General features: G+C 43.7%; 1 protein-coding gene across 6 annotated transcripts in view; it reads left to right on the top strand.

Annotated features, from left to right (window-relative positions):
• SORCS1 (sortilin related VPS10 domain containing receptor 1) overlaps positions 1 to 24,726 on the top strand; it is a 613,910-nt gene that overhangs the window by 549,985 nt on the left and 39,199 nt on the right. For all 6 annotated transcript variants that reach the window (XM_035269025.3, XM_035269024.3, XM_035269023.3 and 3 more), the window contains exons 19-22: positions 3,985 to 4,171; positions 13,292 to 13,425; positions 15,900 to 16,023; positions 22,522 to 22,634. In XM_035269025.3, coding sequence (XP_035124916.3) covers positions 3,985 to 4,171; positions 13,292 to 13,425; positions 15,900 to 16,023; positions 22,522 to 22,634 — 558 coding nt within the window. The remainder of the gene's footprint in view (positions 1 to 3,984; positions 4,172 to 13,291; positions 13,426 to 15,899; positions 16,024 to 22,521; positions 22,635 to 24,726) is intronic.

Raw genomic sequence — 24,726 nt, 5'->3', positions numbered from 1 at the left:
AAAAATTAAAGCACCTTAATGGCTTTTCATTGCTCTTAGAAGAAAGATAAAAATCAAGAATTTGCACCACAAGTCTTAAAAGGTATTTTTATCTTTAACCTCATTTGATAACGTGTTTGTTTGTTTGTTTTTGGGTTTGGTTTTTTTTTGAGATGGAGCCTTGCTCTCACACAGACTGTAGTGCAGTGGCTCGATTGACTCACTGCAACCTCCAACTCCTGGGTTCAAGCGATTCTTCCTTCCGCCTCAGCCTTCTGACCAGCTGGGAGTACAGGGGTGTGCCACCATGCCCAGCTAATTTTTGTATTTTTAGTAGAGACAGAGTTCCACCATATTGGCCAGGCTAGTCTTGAACTCCTGACCTTGTGATCTGCCCACCTCAGCCTCCCAATGTACTGGGATTACAGGCGTGAGCCACCACACCTGGCCAGGTAACATGTGCTTGTTCTCTCTCTCTTTTTCCTCTGTCTCTCTTAATTTCTTCATCTGTACTATTTCCCTCTACCACAGGCCCTTTGCACATCTGTTTCCTCTGTTCCCCTGACCTGCTGTCTCTCACTTGTGCCCCCCTTACTCATCTCCTTCGTTTGGTTTACCTTCTTTCAGGTCTTCTCAGCTCAGACATAACTTCCTCTTGGAAGCCTTCTTTGAAGTTCCCAATCACCTCAGCTCTCCATCCCTGTATGTTGCAAAAGCTTAGAACTCCATGTATCTTCCCTTCATGTCACCCCTGCAATAATTTTTATTTGTGTGATTATTTAAATAAAGTACATGTGTTTCAATAGTGGTCTGTAAGATCATGAAAGCCCAGGCCATATTTGTTTTGCTTGATTGGTTATTGCTTGCTTAATAATAGTTTTCCATTTGGTGACTGACATGAGATAGACACTCAGTAAATATCTGACAGTTGTGTGAACAAATGAATTATCAGAGAGCCAGTGGGGTGAGTATGCCCAGTCACATAGTTATAAGGACTTAGGTTGTCATCCCTTTGCTGGGTTTCTTATTCTCTGAAAGAGGCTGGCATCCTTGCTTCCAGTGGTCATTTGAGCCCAGGAACACCAGAATCTAATGACAGATGAGCCGCAGTGTGAGGCTGTTACAATGGTATTTGTCTTACCACTCACCTGAGAGCTCCTGAAGGGAGAGGCATGGAATCCAATTTGTTCCCCTTTAGTGGAAAGTGACAGCAGGAATATAATCTGCTGTCACACATGGCCCCTTGACATTCTTATCTCCTGGTGCAGAGTCCAAGCCCAGAGGCCTGTCCCAACATCAGGAGGTCCTGGGGACGTCACATTTGATTGGAGTATTCCATGCCTTTGTCTTCAGGAGCTGTCACGTGCATGTTAAATCTAATACCTGACTGTATCATGTAAATTATGATCTATTATATAATTATATGTAAAATACCTTACCTAACACCCTAATAGCCTGACTCTGTAATGGAAGCCTTACTGAGGCACTAGTCCAAACATAATACACAGAGAACATTCCATGAATGGAGAATGAAGAATCCTATCATGGGAAAAAAAATGCAGCAAGACAGACAGCAGACATCAAGAGAGTTAGAAATTGGAAGGCTTTTATGTAAATGGTCTCGATCCAGGGCAACTAAAGGGAAGTGATGAAGACCAGACATAATGGGCAAGGCAAGGTAGACTCAGTAATGGCAGCCAAAAGTTGTATTCTTCCCAGCAGTGTGAGTGTCTGCTCTCTCAGTGGAGACTGAAGTAGAGTTTGCTGAAGGTGTGAATTTCCCCTGTCCTCTTGCAAAAGATGGCCTCTACTCACTCTGTTGCCGCAAAGTACATTAAACTTGTTTCTCTCCCTCTTCCCTCATGTCCACCTCCGCCTCTAATGAAAACTGCCTTCCATGTTTTATTCCATGGATAACCTCGGTACCCTTGCTATTTCCCAAAGATACTGGTTTCAAAAGAGGGCTCTTTCCCCATGCCCACACCTAGGGCTGGCTTCCCCACAACTCTGTTGAAAACCTAGGAGTGGAAACTAACTGGAAACAGAAGAGAAATTCATCAGTCCACTTTGGTTGTTTAAATGAAGGACATGTCAGCAAGAATAGTTGACATTTATATTTATTAGTGAAGGGAATTCAAGTAAGTGCATGATGTCTGGGCTTGTGGATATTTATTTTGTAATTTTGAATGGAATTTCTCTTTTCACCCGAGGGGAGAATTTGTGCCTGTGTACTAACCGAGAGTCCACTGCCGTGGGCCCCACACACAATGCTTGGCTGGGCATAGAGCAGAGGAGTAGGTCACACAGATTCATAGGATTTGAACTGCTTTTCTTTTCCCTGTGAATTAATCTTTTAAATGTCAACATTTTAAACTTGGCCTTTTCAAAAAATATGATACCATATGAACCCAACTTAATCGAAAATACATCTCCAGTTCAAAGGTTTTTGTTGTTTTTGTTTTCTGAAAGTGGAAGGGCTAACAACAACAGCAACAAATTGTTAAAGGGGGGACTGTGTGCGGGGGAAGCTGGTTTTTATCAACCGGGTCTAAGCAACTTTGTTCCTTAAGAATCTAAACTCTTGTTCTGAAGCCCATTTCTTTTTTTACAGGTCTGGGATGTTACAGTGCAGAATGTATCTTTTTCTGCCTACCCACAGCACGTTTGAAATCATACAATTTCAATTACTCTTTAAAAGGACATTGTAGGTCTTTTACAGCTATGTTGATATATAGTCATGTATTTTTTTTGTAGCATGTTTCAGATTACTAATACATCTGCAATTACCTGCTTTCTTCTTCTTTTTTTTTTTTTTTTGAGACAGATTTTTACTCTTGTCGCCTAGGCTGGAGTACAATGGCACATTCTCCGCTCACTGCAACCTCCAGCTCTCGGGTTCAAGCGATTCTCCTGCCTCATCCTCCCAAGTAGCTGGGATTACAGGCACCCACCACCATGCCCTGCTAACTTTTTTTGTATTTTTAGTAGAGATGGGGTTTCATCATGTTGGCGAGGCTGGTCTTGAACTCCTGACCTCGGGTGATCCACCCACCTCGACCTCCCAAAGTACTTGGATTACAGGCGTGTGCCACCATTCCGGGCCACATGTTTTTTACAACAACCCTTTAAGACAGATATTATTAAGCCCAACTCATAGATATGTCACTGAGACTGAAGGAGCTGAATGACTTGCATAAAGTCATCCAGCTTGTTTATGGCACATGAGAATTCATGCCCAGGGGATCCTTATTGCCCACAGTGCTATACTCTCTCTGTAATGAATGATCTGAAAGTCCAGAAAGTGGGTTAGAATCCCAGGACCACCACTTACTAGCTGTGTTAACCTTGAACGAGTGATGACATCTTTTTTGACTTCAGTGTCTTCATCTGTAAAGTAGGGGAAGACTGCCTACCCCTCTCTCCAGACTAGACTAAGAATCTGTGAAGAATAGCATGAGATCATTTTGATAGTTTGAAATGCTAAAGCATAAAAGAATTAACCATTATTATCTTAACTAATAAGAGGGCTGAGTCCAGTGTTATATCAGATATCAGACAAGGTGTCTTCCATCCTTCCTATCATACGATTAGGGCACAGGAAATAATGAGGGGGATTTGGGTTGAGGGGTGGTCCATGACCTTGTCAGTACAAGTCAGTAAGTTGTGTGTGTACACCTTTTATCTTTGTGGGTGCTGTTACCAAAGCCTTTGGAGGAATTGAGTATCATGTTGCAACCGATAAGCACTATTAATTTTCAAACCCCTGAAACTTACAGTAGTTGGTGTCCTTCAGATTTGGAGTGTATCCATCACAGCAAACGCTTGCCTGCCAGGGAATGTCACAGGGATTCTGTCAAAGGCAGGCAGATGCTCCTAGCTAATAGGAGTGAGCCAGGGCTGCCATCATGCCTGAGCCGGGGACTAGCCCAAGCCTCAGTCCCCAGTCACCAAGGCAGGAACAGCCGGAAACTGACTCCTTCCCTCTGACATTGGGCTGTTTTTCAGGGTGACGTTCAGCGGACACTTATCCAAGTGGACTTCGGCGATGGTATCGCGGTGTCTTACGTGAATCTCAGCTCCATGGAAGATGGGATCAAACACGTCTATCAGAACGTGGGCATTTTCCGTGTGACCGTGCAGGTGGACAACAGTCTGGGTTCTGACAGCGCCGTCCTGTACTTACATGTAACTTGTATGTCATTACTGTTGTTGGTTTATGACCTCTCTTAAATAGTGTCCTTTTCAAATTGAATTCAGAATTTTATATCTAGAAGAGGTACACTAGTTATCTTTTAGCAGAAGGGGAATGGGGAAGAAACAAGTAAGAGAAGAAAATCAAAGAGTAGAATTTGAATAATCCTGGACTCTGGATTGCACTGACTCTGCCTCCCCTGGGGTTTGGAGGCTGGGTCTGAGCAACCTGCAGAACTGTTTGGTTGAAACAAAGAAATTTGGTTGGGGGGTGGGTGTCAGAAATTGTTGAAAGCAATTCCACATGCACCACTCAATCCAATGCATTGAGAATTAGCACAAGTAAAGACATTTCTCCTTATCTGATTATTTCTGTCTTCTCATAATATGTTGCTATAATCCTTTTAGAGTTTTGCTAATAATCCTTTTAGAGTTTTGCTCCTCTTTTTTTTTTAATGTGTTTCCTGGGCTTCTGTCTGTGGATGACTTCATGTTAGAGAGAAAGTGGTGTAAAGAGAGAGTATAAAAACAGTGTTTAGGCCGGGAGTGGTGGCTCACACCTGTAATCCCAACACTTTGGGAGGCCAAGGAGGGCCGATCACGAGGTCAAGAGATCGAGACCATCCTGGCCAACATGGTGAAACCCTGTCTCTACTAAAAATACAAAAATTAGCTGGGCGTGGTGGCATGTGCCTGTAGTCCCAGCTACTTGGGAAGCTGAGGCAGGAGAATTGCTTGAACCTGGGAGGTGGAGGTTGCAGTGAGCCGAGATCACACCACTGTACTCCAGCTTGGTGCCTGGCAACAGAGCTAGACTCTGTCTCAAAAAAAAAAAAAAAAAAAAATGTGTTAAGGAAACTATGGTAGGAAACAGTTCAAAGAAATGCTAAAGCTTTTCCCCCATGGAGGATTCTAAAGCTATGAGTGAGTATGATGAGACAATAATAACTTCTAAGTGATGTGTGCTTAAAACATGTGTCATTAATATGTTAGGTGTAAGGGGTTTCCCTGTCATCGAACTTGTGTTGGTTACTAAGGAAATTGTTTCTTTTAAATGAAAGTAGCTCCTTTGTATGAATGGCCTTGTTCAAATATCAAGTTTTAGTCCACGAGTCTTAAGGCCAGGCAATATGACTCTATGCTTCTCTTCTGGAACAAAACTGCCCATGGAGCAAAATTGAGTACAGAAAGTATCAATTAGAACATTTTCTGTTTTAGCTGCTGTGGTCCAGTGAGAGGGCAAGACTATTAAGAGATGACCAAGAGATGTATTGCTTGTTCAGTCTTTCTAACGTGTCTGTAATTCTGATCTCTGTCTCCTGAACTCTCATGACAGAGGTGTTTCAAAGAAACATGCACTCCCTTATTTGGTTCTAAACAAAGTTGCACATGATTCTCTGTATGCCAACTCAGTCTGCCCATTTTTGGCTACGGTTTACAGTATATTCCAGGCGTTGTGTGCTAAACAGGCTCTTAATGTATATTATCTCACTTCTCAAAATGGTCCTGTGAAGTAGGCACTATTAGTCACCCTATTTACGAAAAGTGTTGAGGTTCAGAGAGCTTAATTACTTGTTTGAAGTGGTGGACCGACTGCCTAGCAGAGCCAGGCTCCGGACTCAGGCCCACCTGCCGCAAGGACCATAGCTCTTAATAACTAAGGTCAGTGTCAGTACCAAGAGTGGTTTGGGAATGAAGGAACTGTCTCCCTCAGCTTTTACCATCTGTTCCCTACTGTTTACAGATCATCTTGAAGAAACATAAATGTTTTGGTTAGAGGCAATGTGCTTGTTATACAACTACATAGGTTAGGACTCATCATGTGGGCTCCCTTCCATCTAACTGCCATCCCTAAGTCATCCTATATGGGCTTCCACTTACTTAGACGTGTCACCTACAAAGACATACCACCTCCCTATACGTTAGTATGTAGGGAAATGACAGTGATGGTATCACAGAAATGATCATCTTTAAATCTTTAACAATACCTCACTAACATTAACGATTAGTAGCAAAAATAACTTGCAGTAAAAATGATGGCACATTTGCCGAGAATGGCTCCTACCTAGATCGTATCATGCCTCACAGCTTATTCTGTAAGGGGGAATTTAGCTGGAGAGCTAGCTTCATTACAGATTATACTCGTGTTCTGTATACCACAAATTGGTCATACATCTACCATGTAAATACTGATTTAAAAGCTAGTATCAGCTTCTGATAAATTTTTCAGCGTATCCCATTAATACCATAGCTTTACCTCCTTGTCACTCTGCAGGCTTTCTCTCATTCCTGTGTGTGTGCTCATACGCCTGGAGGTGTCTATTGCCCCCTGCAAGACTCCTCCCTCGTTAAGGAAGTCCTCGAAAGGAGAACAACATGGAGATTGTCCCTGCCCAAGATTACTGGCTGCAGAAACCGTGACTTCTAAAAGAAAACAGTTTCTGCATTCATTTGCAATTCTTTGATTTCATTAGCCTAGTTGATTGGACAAAATATTTGACCTTAACCTTAGAGGAAGATACTTTGTAATGGAATGTTTCGTATTCTGACTTTAATTTGGTAGACTCATCTTGGGTTAAGTGGTTGGATAAGCATCCCGCATATATCGGATCTTCTTTCTAAGCCTGGGTCTTTGGTACTCATTGTGTTGAAAGCCATCGTGTTTGAAGCTGTTTGCTCACTCACATACATCTAAAAGTCATGTCATACCTGTTTCAGCAGATTCTGACATGCTTGGTTAGCACCTCCCTCCTAAAGGAGCCAGGGTGCTTTGCTATGCACACAAACTCATTTTGCTCATCTTTACATCTATCCCATAATAGACTTCTGGCCTTTTCTTTCAGATGGAAATCAAGGATTGAAGAAGCACTGTGACTCTGGTATCACTTTATGCTCAAAGGAAGTCGGAACAAGAACATAATTGAGTCACACTCTCAGGCGTCTTAAAGCTGGAGGGTGTCATGAGTGACTATTTGGCGCCCAAGTGCCATGATATGGCAGTGAGAGGTGGCTTTATAGGGGGAAAAAAGCACTGGACTGAGTCAGGCATTCTGACTCGGTCCAGATTTTGGTTCAAACTCCTGGGAAAGTCATGCTATCTCTCTGAGCCTAGATTTTCTCCTCTGTCAAGTAGATGCACATCTCATTCCCGAAAGTCCCAACAAACAAAATATGTGGTACCCTGGCATCTAGTAAAACTTGATTTTTCTGTCATCACAAAGTAGCATATACATTTGGACTTACTGGATTTTGAGGGAGAGCAGAATTAGCAACTCTTAGCTCCCCAAGCCTGTCTTCTGCCCCTCGTCCATTCCTACCCTCTGGGGCAATCCTGAAAGCCCTTTGCCTGTCTCTCACACACACATTCCTACCAATCTCCAGTGCAGAAAGGTGATTTGATTCCAAACCAGAAGATTTGAAAAAAAGGTGTGTTTGCAGAGGTCATCTGAAACAAAGGGAGCCGATGTTCCTGTGTAGCGTTTCCAGCAGTGGGCCAGTCTTGCCGGGCGCCTGGTAATCTGTTGTAGCCTGACAGTTGGAAATTCCTTGGGGATAGTATTCACTGGCTCTGCTAGTTTGCAAACTAATGAGACACGTGCTACAGCCAGTGTTGGTTTCAGTTGGATGGGGCAGAGGATTTACAGAGCATGCAGATTTATGCTCAGAAGGCTGCCCTGTCGCAGCCAGTCTTGCAGGAAAAAAAAGTCATTGAAGACTGCAGACTTGCAGAACCGGAAGTGAAAAAAAAAACCAAAAAGATAAGACAGATCTTCTAGTCCTTCCTAACCCGTTTTTCTTGGCTGTTCCCTTACATAGGAGCCATGTATAGGTGTCTTTCTGGCCCCATCTTAAGAGTAAAATGATCCATGTTGCTTGAAAACTCACATAGTTTTTCAGCTATTTATACCATCATTTTATTGTCCAGCAGACGTCAGACTAGGATTTTGTAAAGTGTGATTTAATGAGCAGCCTGCCCCAAAATTAAATAATAAAAATATGTGTTTTAGGTCTTGTTCCAGACCACCGAATTAGGATTCCTGGAAGTATGACCTCATAATCTGCTTTGATCAGATTAGTATGATTTGTAGGTACAGTGAAGTGTGAGAAACTGTTTTAGGGTCTCAGCTTTATAGTTTGAATCACTCTTATCTCTTCTAGTAGCTTTTTTAAACATTGCAGACGAATAGCAATATGATATATACACAATATTTAATTAGGTGCTCAAAGGTCTCCAGAACATAAATGCTGCAGACAGGCCAGCAGCCAGTACACACAGACACACACACACACACACACACACACACACACACACACACACAGTGTGCAGCCTCACAGGTGTCAGTTGTTTCCTGCAGCACAGGAGGGCTATAAACAAGAAAAGAGAAGGGAAACCCAATTCACACAAGTAATTCCCCAATTCTCTCAACCACCTTTTCAGGAAGATTCATGTAGAATGATGCAGCGCCACCTACTGTCCCTTTTTTGCATTGCAGGCACCTGTCTGATGGAGCTGCATCTGCCAGTCAGCTCTCTGCTTAAATGCAGCCAGCTGGGGGCCTCCGGGGGTTGGAGTTTCACCTCTGCAGCTCCATTAGGGCATACTGCACCCTCTGTGATGAACAGAGATGGTCAAAGAATAGGCTTTTGGATAGTAGAATCCAGGTATTTTAAACCTGTGAAAAGTAAATGAATAAGAGGCTGTGGGAATCTAAAAGATACAGTTCATATGTGTATGCATATATAATGTATATGCATGTAAGCGTGAACTTATACAAACACACACATACATATTTTAGGGGCTTCGAGGCCAACATACTATGTGTCTTGAATTTCTCTTAGAAAATTCATCATTGGTCGGGTGCGATGGCTCATGCCTGTAATCCCAGCACTTTAAGAGGTTCAGGCCAGATCACCTGAGTTCGGGAATTCTAGATCGGCATGGCCAACATGGTAAAACGCTGTATCTACTAAAAATACAAAAATTAGCCAGGCGTGATAGTGGGTGCCTGTAATCCCAGGTACTCGGGAGGCTGAGGCAGGGGAATCACTCGAACCTGGGAGGCAGAGGTTACAGTCAGCCGAAACTGCACTACTGCACTCCAGTCTGGGCGACAGAGCGAAACTCCATCTCAAAAAGAAAAATCATTGACCAAAATGGGGTTATGTGAAAATAAAAAATTTCTCAAACATGGCAAGCTCCCCTCTTCCTCATGGTCTTTGCACTTACTCTACCCTCACCCTGGAACTTTCCAAATAGACACTTGGTGCTATCTTTCTCCTTATTCAAGTTGCTGCTCAGATGCCATTTCTTCTGAGGCCTTCTGTGACCACGCTTTCAAAACTAGCACTTCATCACCTACCTCTGCTTTATGCGTTCAGTGCCCTCCTCACTCAGAAACACCTAAGCTCCACCAAATGTCAGATATCCCCAGCACCTAGAATAATACCCAACAGATCACAGGACTCAAAATCTATTGAGTGGAGCCTGGGTGCAGTGGCTCAAACCTGTAATCCCAGTACTTTGGGAGGGTCACAAGGTCAGGAGTTCAAGACCAGCCTGGCCAACATGGTGAAACCCCATCTCTACTAAAAATACAAAAATTAGCCAGGTGTCAAAAATTAGGTGTGGTGGTGCACACCTGTAGTCCCGGCTACTAGGGAGGATGAGGAGAATTGCTTGAACCCAAGAGGTGGAGGTTGTAGTGAGCCGAGATCGCATCACTGCACTCCAACCTGGGTAACAGAGCGAGACATTGTCTCAAAAAAAAAAAAAAAAATCCTGAGTTAATGAATTACCATGTTTTACTAACAATATTCAACTTTTTTTCATTGATACAATAACATATAAGCATTTTTCTTACTCTGGTTTGTGACTTTTAAAAAAATGCTTGTATGTAAGAGACAAAATGAACCTCTTTAGAATGGAACCTAGCATTTCTAGCACAGCTTATCTAGACATTATATTCTAATGGATTAATTTAACTCAGATGGAGGGACTCAGGGAGAATTTCAAAGAGGAGGGGATGCTGGAACTGAGACCTGAAGACTGACAGGTGCCATAAGAAAGGTGTGTAGAAGCAAAGGCTATGAGGTGGACCAGGACATGGCTCACTGGAACAAACCATTGGATGGGAAAATGGCAAAACTTGTAATAAATGAAAGCAAGTGGAAAGTTCATTTTCCAACCGATGCCTGGGACATATTTACCTTATCAGAAAGCAGCAAAGCAGCAACTCTTTTTTTTTTGAGACAGAGTCTCACTCTGTCTCCAGGTGCCAGGCTGGAGTGTAGTGGCATGATCTCGGCTCACTGCAACCTCCACCTCCCACGTTCAAGCAATTCTCCTGCCCCAGCCTCCCAAGTAGCTGGGACTACAGGTGCATGCCACCAAGCCTAGGTAATTTTCTTATTTTCAGTAGAGATGGGGTTTCATCATGTTGGCCAGGATGGTCTCGATCCGCCCGCCTTGGCCTCCCAAGTGCTGGGATTACAGAAAGCATCAACTCTTAACAGCTACTTAGTTAAAAGAGGACTGGAAAGGCTCTTTCAATCACTTTTTATCTGGCCAGAACAAGGGCTCTGAAACCAAACTGCTTTGTTTCACACCGTAGAATTGATGTTTCCTAGCTGTATGACCTGGGGAAAGTCACCTTACATTGTTCATTTCTAGATGGGAAGGATATTAGTGCCTACTTCATAAGATTGTTTTGTGAGGATAAAATAAGAAAAACAGAGTCCTTAGCAGAACATTTAGTTATAGTCATCACTCAGTAAATGTTACCCTTTTATTATTTCATTGAACTGTTCTGACTTATAATCTACTGCTTCTCAACATAAGCTTTGTAAGCCAGAAGATCAGTTTTATTCTGTGTGCTGATCACCAGACTTTTCATTCTAGAAAGAGGGAGTAGCATGAACAAAGGCAGACATAGAAAGTTACATCATTTGTTTTACCCAGTGAGTAGTTGAGCATCTCCTATGTCTTAGAAACTGCTAGTCTTTGTGTGTGAAGATAAATATGAAGAATTATTACCCTCAAGACATTTTCAGCCTCTCTCTTCTGTCTCACAAATTTTAAATCAGTATGTGTTAGCTACCATCATTATCATAATTGGATCATGGGAATCTTTTTGTTTTCTTTTTTTTTGAGGTGGAGTCTTGCTCTGTTGCCCAGCTGGAGTACAGTGGTGCAATCTCGGCTCACTGCAACCTCCACCTCCCAGGTTCAAGTGATTCTCCTGCCCCAGCCTCACGAGTAGCTGGGACTACAGGCATGAGCCACCACACCCAGCTAATTTTTATATTTTTAGTAAAGATGGGGTTTCACCATGTTGGCCAGGATGGTTTCGATCTCTTGACCTTGTGATCCACCCGCCTCAGGCTCCCAGAGTGCTGAGATTACAGGCATGAGCCACTGCGCTTGGCCAGATCATGGAAATCTTAATTTTGAACAAGTATGAGTAACATGATCAACTTGGCTATGTAGAAAAATCACTGTTGCAGCTATTTGGAGGATAGATTCGAGTGAGGAAAGGTTAGAGGCAGGAAAATCTGGAAGGGAAGTGAGAAAGGTGCTTAGAATATGTACCAGGACGCCAGACAGCGGAGGGTGAGATAAATAATATCTTAGAGATATTTATGAAGCTAGATTGTTAGTTTCCTAAATGAATGTGAATGACAAAGAAGAAATTGAAATAGATTCTGTTTCTGCAGTGGGCCCTGGATAAATATGAGCGTTAATCACCAAACGGTAGAGAATATGGGAGAGGGAAATAACAGGTCCTTGAGAACATTTGACTTCTGGAGCCGAAGAAGTCTAGAGCCCATCAGAAAGGGTAGAGCCCAGAAAGGGGTGTGAGAGCCCTGCACATATGTTTGATATTTGAAGGTTAAGGTGTGGGTGGTGGTGCCTAGTGGAAGAGTATGTAGAGTCTCAACACAGGATTCTGGGAAACACATTTAAAGGGCAAGCAGAAGAAGAGGTAATTAAACTGGGTGAATAGGCCCAAGGTATTGCTCTCTCCTCCACCTCATGGGACCAAGATGGGGATGGCAAATGCGTAGGAACCTGCATTTTGCCTGGAAACAGTGACCCATAGAGAAGATTGGGGGTCAAAGGAAAGGTCCTAGTGGTTCTTTATGAAGGGGGCATTCGTATCTTTGAATAGGGTTGGCACATCTAATTGAGGTTTACAGTTTTTATAGGCCTCCGTAGATAAAAATCATTCTGCATTTTAGATGAGCATCTCCTGAGAACCAAAGAGCTCTCTATCTGCTCTCATACACCTCTGTCCTCAATGAGCTCAATTCAACCCCAAACACAGTGTGTGTGCCGTGCTTACCTAACTAGACGGTTTTGCAGACACATGCACGAACACATTTACACATACATAGACCTTTAAAACCCAATAGACATTTTGGGAGGCCGAGGCGGGTGGATCACAAGGTCAAGAGATCGAGACCATCCTGGTCAACATGGTGAAACCCCGTCTCTACTAAAAATACAAAAAATTAGCTGAGCATGGTGGTGCGTGCCTGTAATCCCAGCTACTCAGGAGGCTGAGGGAGGAGAATCGCCTGAACCCAGGAGGTGGAGGCTGCGGTGAGCCGAGATTGCGCCATTGCACTCCAGCCTGGGTAACAAGAGCGAAACTCCGTCTCAAAAAAAAAAAAAAAAAACCCAATAGACAATGAAGGGTAATTACATGGAGAGTGGTTTGAAGATTTGTCCACCCACTCTTCACCAACATGGATTCTATGAGGTCTTTACGACTCTGGTTCACTGCCGAGGATATAGCCTGTTGGAAAGATTACATCTCCTTGTGAAATCTCAGATGATGCCTGTTACTTGAGGACTTCCTAAATTACCTCTAATTATTTTTTTAACTTTTCCACACAGCTCACTCAGGTTTTAGAACTGGTAAGTGGAAAATGTCAAGATGCAGTTGTGCTCAGTGTATTCTTTCTCCAAAAGTAGGGGAGCATCTGCGCCCTTCTTTCAGGGAATATGGCAGCCAGGTTTTGGAGGCTTCAAGAGTAAATGTGTGTTCTCTTCAGAGCAGGGAGGACAGAGCAGAGGAAGCTCTTCCCCTCCATGGCCTCTCTTTCTTTTGTGCCTCAGGTCCCTTGGAGCATGTGCACCTGTCTCTTCCCTTTGTCACCACAAAGAACAAAGAGGTCAACGCGACGGCAGTGCTGTGGCCCAGCCAAGTGGGCACCCTCACTTATGTGTGGTGGTACGGGAACAACACGGAGGTGAGTCACCTTCCACATGCGGTCTAGGTATGGAAAGTCACATCACACCGCCTAAGCAGAGAAGGGAATGAAATGGCTTATAAACCCAAGAGTGTCGGGCAGTCCTGGCTTCAAAGACAAGCTCCCTTGGTGCTCAAGTATCTTATCATTATTTTATCTCTCTCTCTCTCTGGCCCTTCTCCACCTCCTGAATTTCATCTCTGCCTTCCTCTATGTGGACGTTTTTCCCCAGCTGCACTTCTCTTTGCAGTGACTCTTGGCAGTTCTAGCTTAGCAGAGAAATTAAACTCTATTTTCTGAAGGTTGTAACAACAGTCCTGAAATTAAGTCTTATTGACCAGGCCTTGATCACAGTGCTAGGGGTGGAGAGGGAGGTGAGCAACTCAGTTTCCTCAGAACCACATGAACTGCAGAAGGGGAGAAGGGAGACCGAAAGAACACAAAGCAACTGGGGCTGGACACGGTGGCTCATGCCTGTAATCCCAGAACTTTGGGACGCCGAGATGAGTGGATCACAAAGTCAGGAGGTTGAGACCATCCTGGCTAACCTGATGAAACCCCGTCTCTACTAAAAATACAAAAAATTAGCCAGGTGTGGTGGCACACACCTGTAGTCTCGGCTACTCAGGAGTCTGAGGCAGGAGAATCGCTTGAACCTGGGAGTCGGAGGTTGTAGTGAGCCAAGATCACGCCACTGCACTCCAGCCTGGGCAACAGAGCGAGACTCCATCTGGAAAAAAAGAAAAAAAGAAAAAAAGAGCAACAAAAAAATGAAGCTGCCGGTTGCTAGACAGGCACAAGTGACAGATTTCCATCCATTACGACCCACCCCAATGACCTCCTCACCCCAAATCAAACCTCTTACTTATTTAGGTCGGCTTTAACTTTCATGCTTTTTTCCCAAATATTCCCTATGCTCAAAAGTCAGTGGCAATTTTAAATCTCGCAGAGCCCTCACACCTCATTTAATGTAAGTCCTTCATTTTGCACATGAGGAAAGTGAGGGTGACGCAGCTGGAGCGGTTTCCTTTGATCTCTTCCCGCTACTTCATAAGAGGCCAAATGTAAGGCCTTCTGATGCCTCCATTCATTTTTCTTTCCTCTGCACCAGGCTGCATGGTCTATTTCAGTTTTGAACTCATTCCATTCTCAGAAATTAAAGTGCTTCCAAATGTAAGTAAGACAATAGAGCTGAAGTCCCAAAAGACACTGGGATGAACTGCTCTGGACTGAAACGCTCCATCTTCTTCCAGCAGAGCTGCCTTCACATGATGACTGCTCTTTAAATGTGATGTTTCTTATTTTAATAAAAACGTTTTTCTACTCTGGAGCTGAAACTTGGCTTTAGCTGGAGACATAATTTTGCACAGGCCCAGGAGGAAGCCTCCCCTGAACCTCAACAGAGGAAAGAACCTCTCACCTCTACTGCAACCATAACTAGGCTGAAAAGAGGCTCTTTTTTATTTCATCTGAAAATATGCATGTTAATTCAGCCCACATGGGGCTTTCTATCCACAGTGGAAGAGAAGGAATCTACATCATTTCCCTGATAAGCAGTACTAGAAGGTGAAAGTACTGAACAACTTTCTTTTGTATCTCTTATTATCAGTTTTTATCTTTCCTTTTAGAAGAAAACCAGATTCTCAAGGGACCCACCGAAAAGGTTTCCCATGCTGGGCTTTAGTCTTCTATCTGCCTTATAGAGAATTAAATGAATTTTGATTTTTAAATTAATTAAGAAAAGATGGGAAATTAATGTTTGAGGAGTATGTCGAGGGAGGTCAGTAGGCTAATATTTTTTCCTCTAGGACCCCAGCATTCAACTGTATTGCAGGCATCACTCCAATTTTTTTTTCTTCTGTTTTGAATCCTCAAACCACTATCCAATTAGTACTTGTTTCCACAGCAGCAGCTACTTCCAGGAAACTGCTGATGGGGCTTCTCAGAGAGGGCCAGCACACAAGGCCACTGCTGTTTAACTACTGTATGGCTTTGGTGTATGGGATTCATGTTCCATTGTAATTCTACAGAAATCCCACACCCTGGAGATGAACACCTGACAGCTGATAGATTTTCAGTGACTGCTGCTTCAATCTGGATTCATATAAGCCCCCTGTTCTCATTTGATTTGACTGTTTCCTTGTATTTGGGATCTGCTTATATGAGTAGGTTATGCAGAAAGAGAGACATATATCCCACCAGCAAGCAAGACTTACCCATCTCCCCAGCCCTGAATCAGGTTGATACCAGGAATTCACAATGAATAGGCAGGCTTGCTGGGAGTCATTGCTCCAATAACCTCTTTTCTGTTTTGGATTTGAGAGGATGGGGAGGTATAGGTGGACTCAGTTCCATTGTGGTCCATCAGGAAGAGGCTCTCCTGAGTTAGAGGACAGCCCATTGTTGGCTCAGAGTTGGTGGCTGTCTCAACTCTAAATAGCTTTCCTTTCACTCTGGGCCCTTGTTTGTTTTAGCCTTTGATCACCTTGGAGGGGAGCATATCCTTCAGATTTACTTCAGAAGGAATGAATACCATCACAGTGCAGGTCTCAGCTGGGAATGCCATCCTACAAGACACAAAGACCATCGCTGTATACGGTGAGTGCCCATCTCATGGATCCACAGCTGTCCTTGTGCTCAGAGGAGGTTCTCTTGTGCCATGATGCCTGAGACCATCCCCCAGCATTATATTTTACCTGGAGAATGGAGGCCAGTAGCTGAGAAAGAGCTGAGGCAAGTCTTATGTCCTCCTCTAGGGAAATTTGAATCACTAGTAAAACAGTGTCACAGAATCCAAAAACGGCTTGATTTGCTTTCTTTGAGGGAGAGGGACTGTATACTTGCTCATAAAGTGGATTTTATGACGTGTGAGGCTAACTCATTTCACTTAGAATGTTAGTGGTATTTGAATACCAGTTACAAATTAAAATAGCTAATGTTGAATCTCTTTTTAAAGTTCAACTTTAAAATTCTTGATTAATAAGAGAAATCTGCCATTGTCTAAATACTTGAAAAATCTCTTCCACAAATCTGTATCATTAAAAAAAAATCACTGGTAGATTCAGAGTTATGGAAGAGTCATAATGATCAGATGTGGTGCATAGCCATAGGCTGGATCTATAAAGAACAATTTTGTGATCAGTTGGGGAAATTGAATATGGTCAGGGTATTAGATGGAATGAAAATGTCCTGAAATGAAAAGATGGAGTCATTGAAAACTGGAAAGAAAAAAGCACTTGATGGATTGATTTCATATTGGTAAATTTTTTTTGTATAGAAAGATAGTCATTTGGATATGCATTAAGTGTTACTAGTACATTATTAGTATGGAAATGGCACATATGATTCCTGAAAAAATAGCGTTTGAAATATGAGAAGTGAAAATTAGACAGATGGGAAAAGGAAATGCTGTGCAGAGAGAGGAGGCAGAAGAAGGGAGGAAGGAAGGATGAGAAAGAGAGCAAGAGAGGTCAGGCACAGAGGCTCACATCTGTAATCCCAGCACTGGGAGTCCGAGGCAGGTGAATCACCTGAGGTCAGTGGTTTGAGACCAGCCTGACCAATTTGGGGAAACCCCATCTCCACTAAAAATACAAAATTTAGCCGGGCATGGTGGTGCATGCCTGTAATCCCAGCTATTTAGGAGGCTGAGGCAGGAGAATGGCTTGCACCCAGGAGGCAGAGGCTGCACTGAACCAAGATCACACCATTGCACTCCAGCCTGAGCAATGAGAGCAAAACTCCATATCAAAAAAAAAAAAAAAAAGCGAGAGACAGCCTAGCTTGTGTTCCAAATAATATCAATTGTCCAGTTCTCATAATTTTTATGAGAATACCTGGGACTAGATTTTCCTGTGAGGAGTCAGGTTCTGTTAATGCTCATGTTCCCAAGTTGACCTTCTAAGTCAGAAAATAATTTGTAAGCAACTTGAAGCACATCTAAAGATCAAAAGGCCTTAGGGACACTTTCCTTTGATGGCTGGGTGTTAGATTTTATAATTTCTTCTCTCTCTTTTACTCTTGAAAGGCTTGATCAGCCCAGATAATAGGAAGTAAGCCAGGGCCATGATTTTCCTCACAGTGTCCCATCAGGGAGGGAGTGGGGCAGAGTCTGCTTCTCTTCCGTTCTCCATCTCCTTTCTGTGTGCTGGGAATGCATTTATTCTGCCTAGTGTATGGCAGGCAGTATTATGATCCCCGTTTTTTCAGAGTGGTGAATAACCTGCCCCAGCTAGCATGTCGTGCAGCTGGGCTTGCATCCCAGCCCCTCTAGACTCAGGGCCTATGCACTGCAACCATCCTACTTAACTGACTCTCATTTATTTCCACTTGATGCTTTTTTTTCCCCTTTCTCTCCATCTCAGATGTCACAAGTTGCACAAATGGACGCTGACCTATTAGCCCAACAGATATCCTCTTGGTTATGCATGTTGGTGATGCCATTAGGATCATGGAGATAACCTTAAATCTTGGCCTTATCTGGTCTAGCCCATCATTCTTTATAGATGGAAATTATGGCCCAGACATAGGGAATTGCTGCTTAAAGTCATCTGCTCATTGGTGACAGATATGGTAATAACAGTGTTGTTGGTGGTAGTAATTAACACTGATGAAGACTTTACTGGTCACTGGCATCTGTTCTAAGCACTTGGTATATGTGATCTGCTTTATTAAATCCATTCAGATATATGGGAAATATTCTATGATTATGCATTTTACAGATGAGGAAACATAAACAGAGCCTAAGGATTCTGAATCCAGAGGGCATGTTTGTAAGAACTCGCATGCCTTGCTATGCTTACTTCCTCTTTCGTAGTTTCTTTAAAGGCATCGTGGCCGGGCGCGGTGGCTCACGCCTATAATCCCAGCACTTTGGGAGGCCAAGGTGGGTGGATCATGAGGTCAAGAGATCGAGACCATCCTGGTCAACGAGGTGAAACCCCATCTCTACTAAAAATGCAAAAATTAGCTGGGCATGGTGGCACGTGCCTGTAGTCCCAGCTACTCGGGAGGCTGAGGCAGGAGAATTGCTTGAACCCAGAAGGCGGAGGTTGCAGTGAGCCGAGATCGTGCCACTGCACTCCAGCCTGGGTAACAACAGCGAAACTCCGTCTCAAAATAAATAAATAAATAAAGGCATCACCCAAGAGTGAATCACCCTTTATAAAAATAGGTTATTCCACATCTCTTCATTAAGAGATTGGACAAGGTTCTCCTCCTTTTCTAATCAAATTCCTGTACCCTCAGCTACTGTTAATTTGTCTTCATTCAGATGAGTTATCCAGAGATTCATCTACATAATCGGAAAGTTGGGGGGTGTTTCCCTATGTTGCCCAGGCTGGTCTCAAACACCTGGCCTCAAGGGATCCTCCCTCCTCAGCCTCCCAAAGTGCTGAGAAACAGGCATGAGTCACCACACCTAGCTCCATGATCAGACAGTTTTAATGACAGGCGTGACTCCTTGAACAAAAGTTGCACCAGGCAAAGATAAACAGGAAAGATTAAACCCAAGTGAAAGAAATGGCAGGAATATTTGTAAATGCTGGGATAGCTAGTGGGAAAATACCGGAGGACTTCAGGAAGCATTTGGGTTTTCGGTGTGATTAGACCATCTGTGAGTTAATAGCTACTTAGGGAAGTCAGTCTCCTACCCTCCCGTGGAGAAGGGAGGGGTGCTATGTTTCTTGATGATTATATTTCAAAGGAATGGCTCCCAGGTCCTGGAGAAAGACATTCATGAGTTGTAGAAGATTTACATCTCAAGGGACAGAGAAGGAATTTACAGTTGTAAGTTTTCTAGACTAAATGCTCTAAGAAAATCAAGTACAGGGGCTTACAGTCAGGAAAAACAGAAACTTGTTTAAAGTTTAGTCAAATTGAGGGGAACATGGAAGTTTGTCATGGTGGGACTGAAAAAAGCATCCCATTTGGGAAATTGATAGGGGAAGGTTTGTCTACCCAAAGCCACACAATAAATCAAAACAAAGAAAATCTAGTTTGCATTGTTTCTTTTCATTTGCTCCAGGGCACAGGATTGCTTATAAATAAAAATATGCAAATGTGTAGAATTAATCTTTCTCAACAGCTGCAAAAAATATATATTATTGGTATTTACCCTTTTCAGTCCTTTCACACACATACCCTATTTCTTGAATCAACTTAAGTACAATGGTTCCCTGCCATTCTCCTTCCCTGCCATGCTGTTTAGTATGCTAAGTATTTACAGAGGGAGCTGCATCATTTTCTTATTTGTGTCCTTTTACTAAGAAAAACATTCTCCCTTGTAGATGAAGTCTTGCAGTTTGGTAAGAGGTATAGAGAAAGTGAGAATGACACAAACTTATACCTTCATAGCAAAAAACTGAGGACTCAGTGGGTGATTCTTTGGCACTGCTGTTTACCACACTATTTAACCCACATTTCATTGTTCTCCGTCAGGTAATATTCACATAGGTAACCAGTGACTCATAAAATGGTCAAGCTTTGAACAGTACCTCTTTGGAATATAGTAACTGCCATGAATATACGCCATATACTGTCAGAGTCTTCTAAACATGTGTTTGATAACTCCTTAGCATTATTAGGAAATCTACTAGAGAGCTTTTGGCTTCCTGAATGTAAATTGGCATCCCCAATATCGCTTAGACCCTAGTGAAACAAAAGGGCATGCTTAACATCAGAAATGTGTATTAAATAAATAAATGCATGCATTTCAAGGAGCCTCCACTGTAAGTTAAGCTACATTCATTCAACAAATGTTTATTAATTAAATGACTCACAGATAGTAACTGAAAACCTACCATGTGCCAGACATTGTCCAAGGACCAGGAACACAGAGCCATCTTCCTGATGGAGCTTCTGTTGCAGTTTGAAGGACATAACAATGAAAGCAAAATAATTTAAATAGCACTGAATGTGAAAAAGACACAAAGGGTCCAGTGATGAAGGGTGCATAAGATGGTGGAAGGGAGGCTACCTGAGGTTGGGTGGTTGGAAAGGCCTCTCAGGGTGAGACTGAGTGATGAGAGGCAGCTGAGTTTGCTGCAGTTCCATAAAGTGGAGAAGGCTGCTTTGGTTGGAGCCAGCAGGATTGAGGAGCACAGGGAAGCACAGGCCCTGGAGCACAGAGAGTGCAGGGAAGCCACGTGGGACAGAAGGAAGGAAAGGCTGTGGTAAGAATCTAGATTTTATTCTAAATGCAATTGTGGAGCCACTGGAAGGTTTCAGGGGAGCCATATGATCTCAGTCTTCCATGTACCACACACTGTGCTGGATTAGGGATGTGGAGGCCACAAGAATGTCCCTCACAGACCTCCAACTTTGGAGAGTGTAATTGACCAAGGTGGCCAGTGCTGTGCTCTGATGCTTATCACCAAGCTAGGGGTAAGGCTCCACCTTCTAGGGACTTACCTAACCCACCAGTGATAGAGTATGGCAGGGATACTAAGGCTGAACTATTTCTGGGACACAGGGGACTCCTCTACCAGCCGACGCTGGCTCTGAGACTCCTGAACAGGCTTGCTGAGCTGTCCTCAGACTACAGAGTAGTCACCCACTCTTTCTTCCTCTCTGACTGTTCTATATGTATGCACAGTGGTCTGATGGTTCTCCATGACTCCTGTGGCTTCCTCCACACTTTCTCGCACAGAGAATTCCCCTCACATAATCCTTGCTTGTGTAATCACCATCTTTCTTCCTGGAGAACCTGAACTAACTCAGGTGCTACAGAGACAATGAAGAAAATCCCTGAATAACATAAAATTTCATTAAATGAAACTTCCATGCAAACAATAGCAATAGAATGATTTCAGTGATAATGATAAATAACTCGTCATCATAATATTCCATAATCCTGTAATAGTAATAAAAGTATGTACCAAACAGAGTAGTGCCATAAAAAAGAAAACTAAAATGTGACGTGGGAGGATAGTGAGTCAGGGAGTGCTTGAACTAGAGCTTGAATATTTTGTACCTGGACTGTGGGGAGAAGGGGGCATTCTAGGCAGAAGAACAGTATGTGCAAAGGTCCAGGGTCATAAACCTGCCATGCATTGAGGTTGCTCCAGACCATCTGCTATCCAGGAGTCCAGAATCTAGATCTAGGAATAATAGGCAAAGCCTGCAAATATAGGCATGGAACAAAGTTAGGGGTTTGGTTTAGCAAATAAGGGGCTACCGGCTCTTCGAGTTGGGCAGGCAACCTTTGATATGCAAATGCTGGCCATTCATAACTGGGTTCACCCAAACATGGTGATTCCCTGTCCTCTTCTTGCCCTTGCCCTCACATGTATCTGTCAGCCTGGCTGCCCCCACATATCCCAAACTGTGTATAGTAACATGGCACCCTGCATTTGCATATTAAAAGGCTAGGGTGGGAGGGCCATTTTCTTCCTGGTCTGCATGAATGACGTGCCTGGTCAAACCAATCCCCTGAGCCCTATGCAAATCAGACGTATCTTCTCCTGACTTCTCATATAACTGACTGGTATTTGCCACACGTGGGGTCTCCCCCAGTAGAGTTACTGGGGACTGGGGCAAGAGCCAGTCAGAGCAGCCTGCAGTTGGAGCCCCAGCCCCGAGAAACCCAGAAAGCAGAGTCAGGTCGGGTGCACTTGGTGTGCCTGATATGGAAAAGAGAGGCCTTTCCCTGCTGAAGTGGAAGGAGCAGAGACCCAGAGATGCCCGCTGAGGTGTGCAGGGGATCCCCAGACATGGCAGGAAGGGGGAGGCTGGCACCCCACTGTACCTGCTGTCCCTCCTCACCTCCACCTGGTTCAATTATCTCCCTCCGAGGGTAAAGCGGAGCCAGGATTCTCTGAAGGGGACTTGGGAGCCCCCTTCTTTCTGTCTCTGTATGGGGGAGCTTCTTCCCTCTTCTCCCTTTTTTCTTGCCTATTAAACTCTCTACTTTTTAAAACAAAAAAAAGTAGAAGGAAAGAGGGGACTGGTGAGATATTCACAAGGTAGTGACTTAAAAGGTCTCTATGGTAAGTGTCAAGGGAAAGGACCCTCTATTTTGCATAAAATATAAAGTCTGACAAACCTCTCGATGAGACTGTGTGACTTACAGTATTCCATCTACTGTTGTATCCCCAGAGGAATTCCGGTCCCTTCGCTTGTCCTTTTCTCCAAACCTGGATGACTACAACCCGGACATCCCTGAGTGGAGGAGGGACATCGGCCGAGTCATCAAAAAGTCCCTGGTGGAAGTGAGTGCACACAGTGTCTTCTCTTGCCCAGGTGCCTTTTCTCTGTCCTTGAAGAATTTCACAGAAAGGGGAGCTTCGTACAAAAAGAATGGCAGGAAGAAGAAGCTAGAGGCCATGGGAAGTTCACCTTATGGGTCTGATATCTCCACAGCTAAGGCCACACATGCAGACACATCAAAGGCCAGAAAGGAGATACAGCCATGGAACTGTGGATAAACATGAGGTCCTTGCCCGCTGTGACTCTTACTCTGCTAGGAGAAGGAGGACGGGACAACCTAAACTTTTCCACATTTCTGTAGCAGAGTTCTCAATTAGGCCACTGAGAAGTATAAAACCAGCTACTGTACACGCCAGTGAAGGGACTCAGCATGTAAGTGTCCTTGGGTGACTACAATTAGTAAGAGTGGTTTCAGGTTCCAACTTCCACAGCTGTGAGCCTAACAGTGCACTGAGTATTCAGTATATGATGGTTAGACATATTTCTATGTCCCCATTTTTTTTTTGAGACAGAGTCTCGCTCTGTCGCCAGGCACCGGGCTGGAGTGCAGTGGCATGATCTTGGCTCACTGCAACCTCTGCCTCCCGCACTCAAGCAATTCTCCTGCCTCAGCCTCCCAAGTAGCTGGGACCACAGGCACACACCACCATGACCAGCCAGTTTTTATATTTTTTTAAGTAGAGATGGGGTTTTACCATGATGGCCAGAATGGTCTCGATCTCTTGACCTCGTGATCTGCCCGCCTTGGCCTCCCAAAGTGCTGGGATTACAGTGCTCCCGTTTTTAAAAGATATTTCTGTACTGTAACAGCCCCCAAAAGGAACTGTTACCCACATTGTGTATATGAGGTGGCTTATCTTGCCTAAACTCTTATAGCTAACAGAGGATGAAACTAAAAAACTGAAATTCAGGGCCCGAGTCCAGTGTCTGGGCTTTTGTGTATTTAACAAAGCCTCCTTAGGTTTCTGACAGAATACCAACGTGGCTGTGGGTTAGCCCTCGTTCAGCAATGTCACTGACAACTGGAGAAGACATCTTCTTTTAGGCACACCCCCTCCTCCTTATTCTACCTTTTTTTTTTTTGAGATGGAGCCTCATCCTGTCACCCAGGCTGGAGTGCAGTGGTGCAGTCTCAGCTCACTGCCACCTCTACCTCCCAGATTCAAGTGATTCTCCCACCTCACCATCCAGAGTAGCTGGAATTACAGGTGTGTGCCACCACGCCCAGCTATTTTTTTTTTTTTTTAGCATTTTTAATGGAGATGGGGTTTCACCATGTTGGCCAGGCTGGTCTTGAACTCCTGACCTCAAGGGATCCACCTGCCTTGGCCTCCCAAAGTGCGAGGATTACAGGCATGAGTCACAATGCCCAGCCCCTTATTCTACTTTCACGAGCAGAGGAATGGGGTAGCCGCTCATGGGGCAGCTTGAACTTATTGTATAAATGTGGAAAATCAGAGGTGAGTTATCTACTCCGAGGGCATATTCTTAGCTCAGAACGAAAATCAATTTAGGTTCACTGAACATTCGTTCATATCCCAGGACATGGTGCTGGAGGATACAAAAAGACAATGAGATAAAGGCATTCAGATCACCCCTGCTCAGAAAACAGATCTCACATCCAGCCCCTTGCAAGGAGCTGGTCTTCTTTGTCTTCATTACCTTTGTTAATAGTTAGCACTTCAGATATTCTAGGTACTCTTTTCAGTGCTTTGCATTATTTTAACACATTTAATCTCACAAAGAAGCTTATGATGTTGAAACTGTGATTATTCCCATTCTGTAGGTGAAGAAATGTAACTTAGAGATATTAGATTACTCACCCAAGGTCATACAGTTAAAAATCAGATTCTGGGCCAGGCATGGTGGCTCATGCCTGTAATTCCAGCACTTTGGGAGGCTGAGGTGGGCAGATCAGGAGGTCAGGAGTTCAAGACCAGACTGGCCAACATGGTGAAATACCATCTCTACTAAAAAAAAAAAATAATACAAAAATTAGCTGGGCATGGTAGCTTGTGCCTGTAATCCCAGCTACATGGAAGGCTGAGGTAGGAGAATTGCTTGAACTGGAACCTGGGAGGAAGAGGTTGCAGT

Source organism: Callithrix jacchus, chromosome 12 (assembly GCF_049354715.1).
Source record: "Callithrix jacchus isolate 240 chromosome 12, calJac240_pri, whole genome shotgun sequence".
Lineage (NCBI taxonomy): Eukaryota > Metazoa > Chordata > Mammalia > Primates > Cebidae > Callithrix > Callithrix jacchus.
This window is presented reverse-complemented; position numbering and strand designations above follow the sequence as displayed.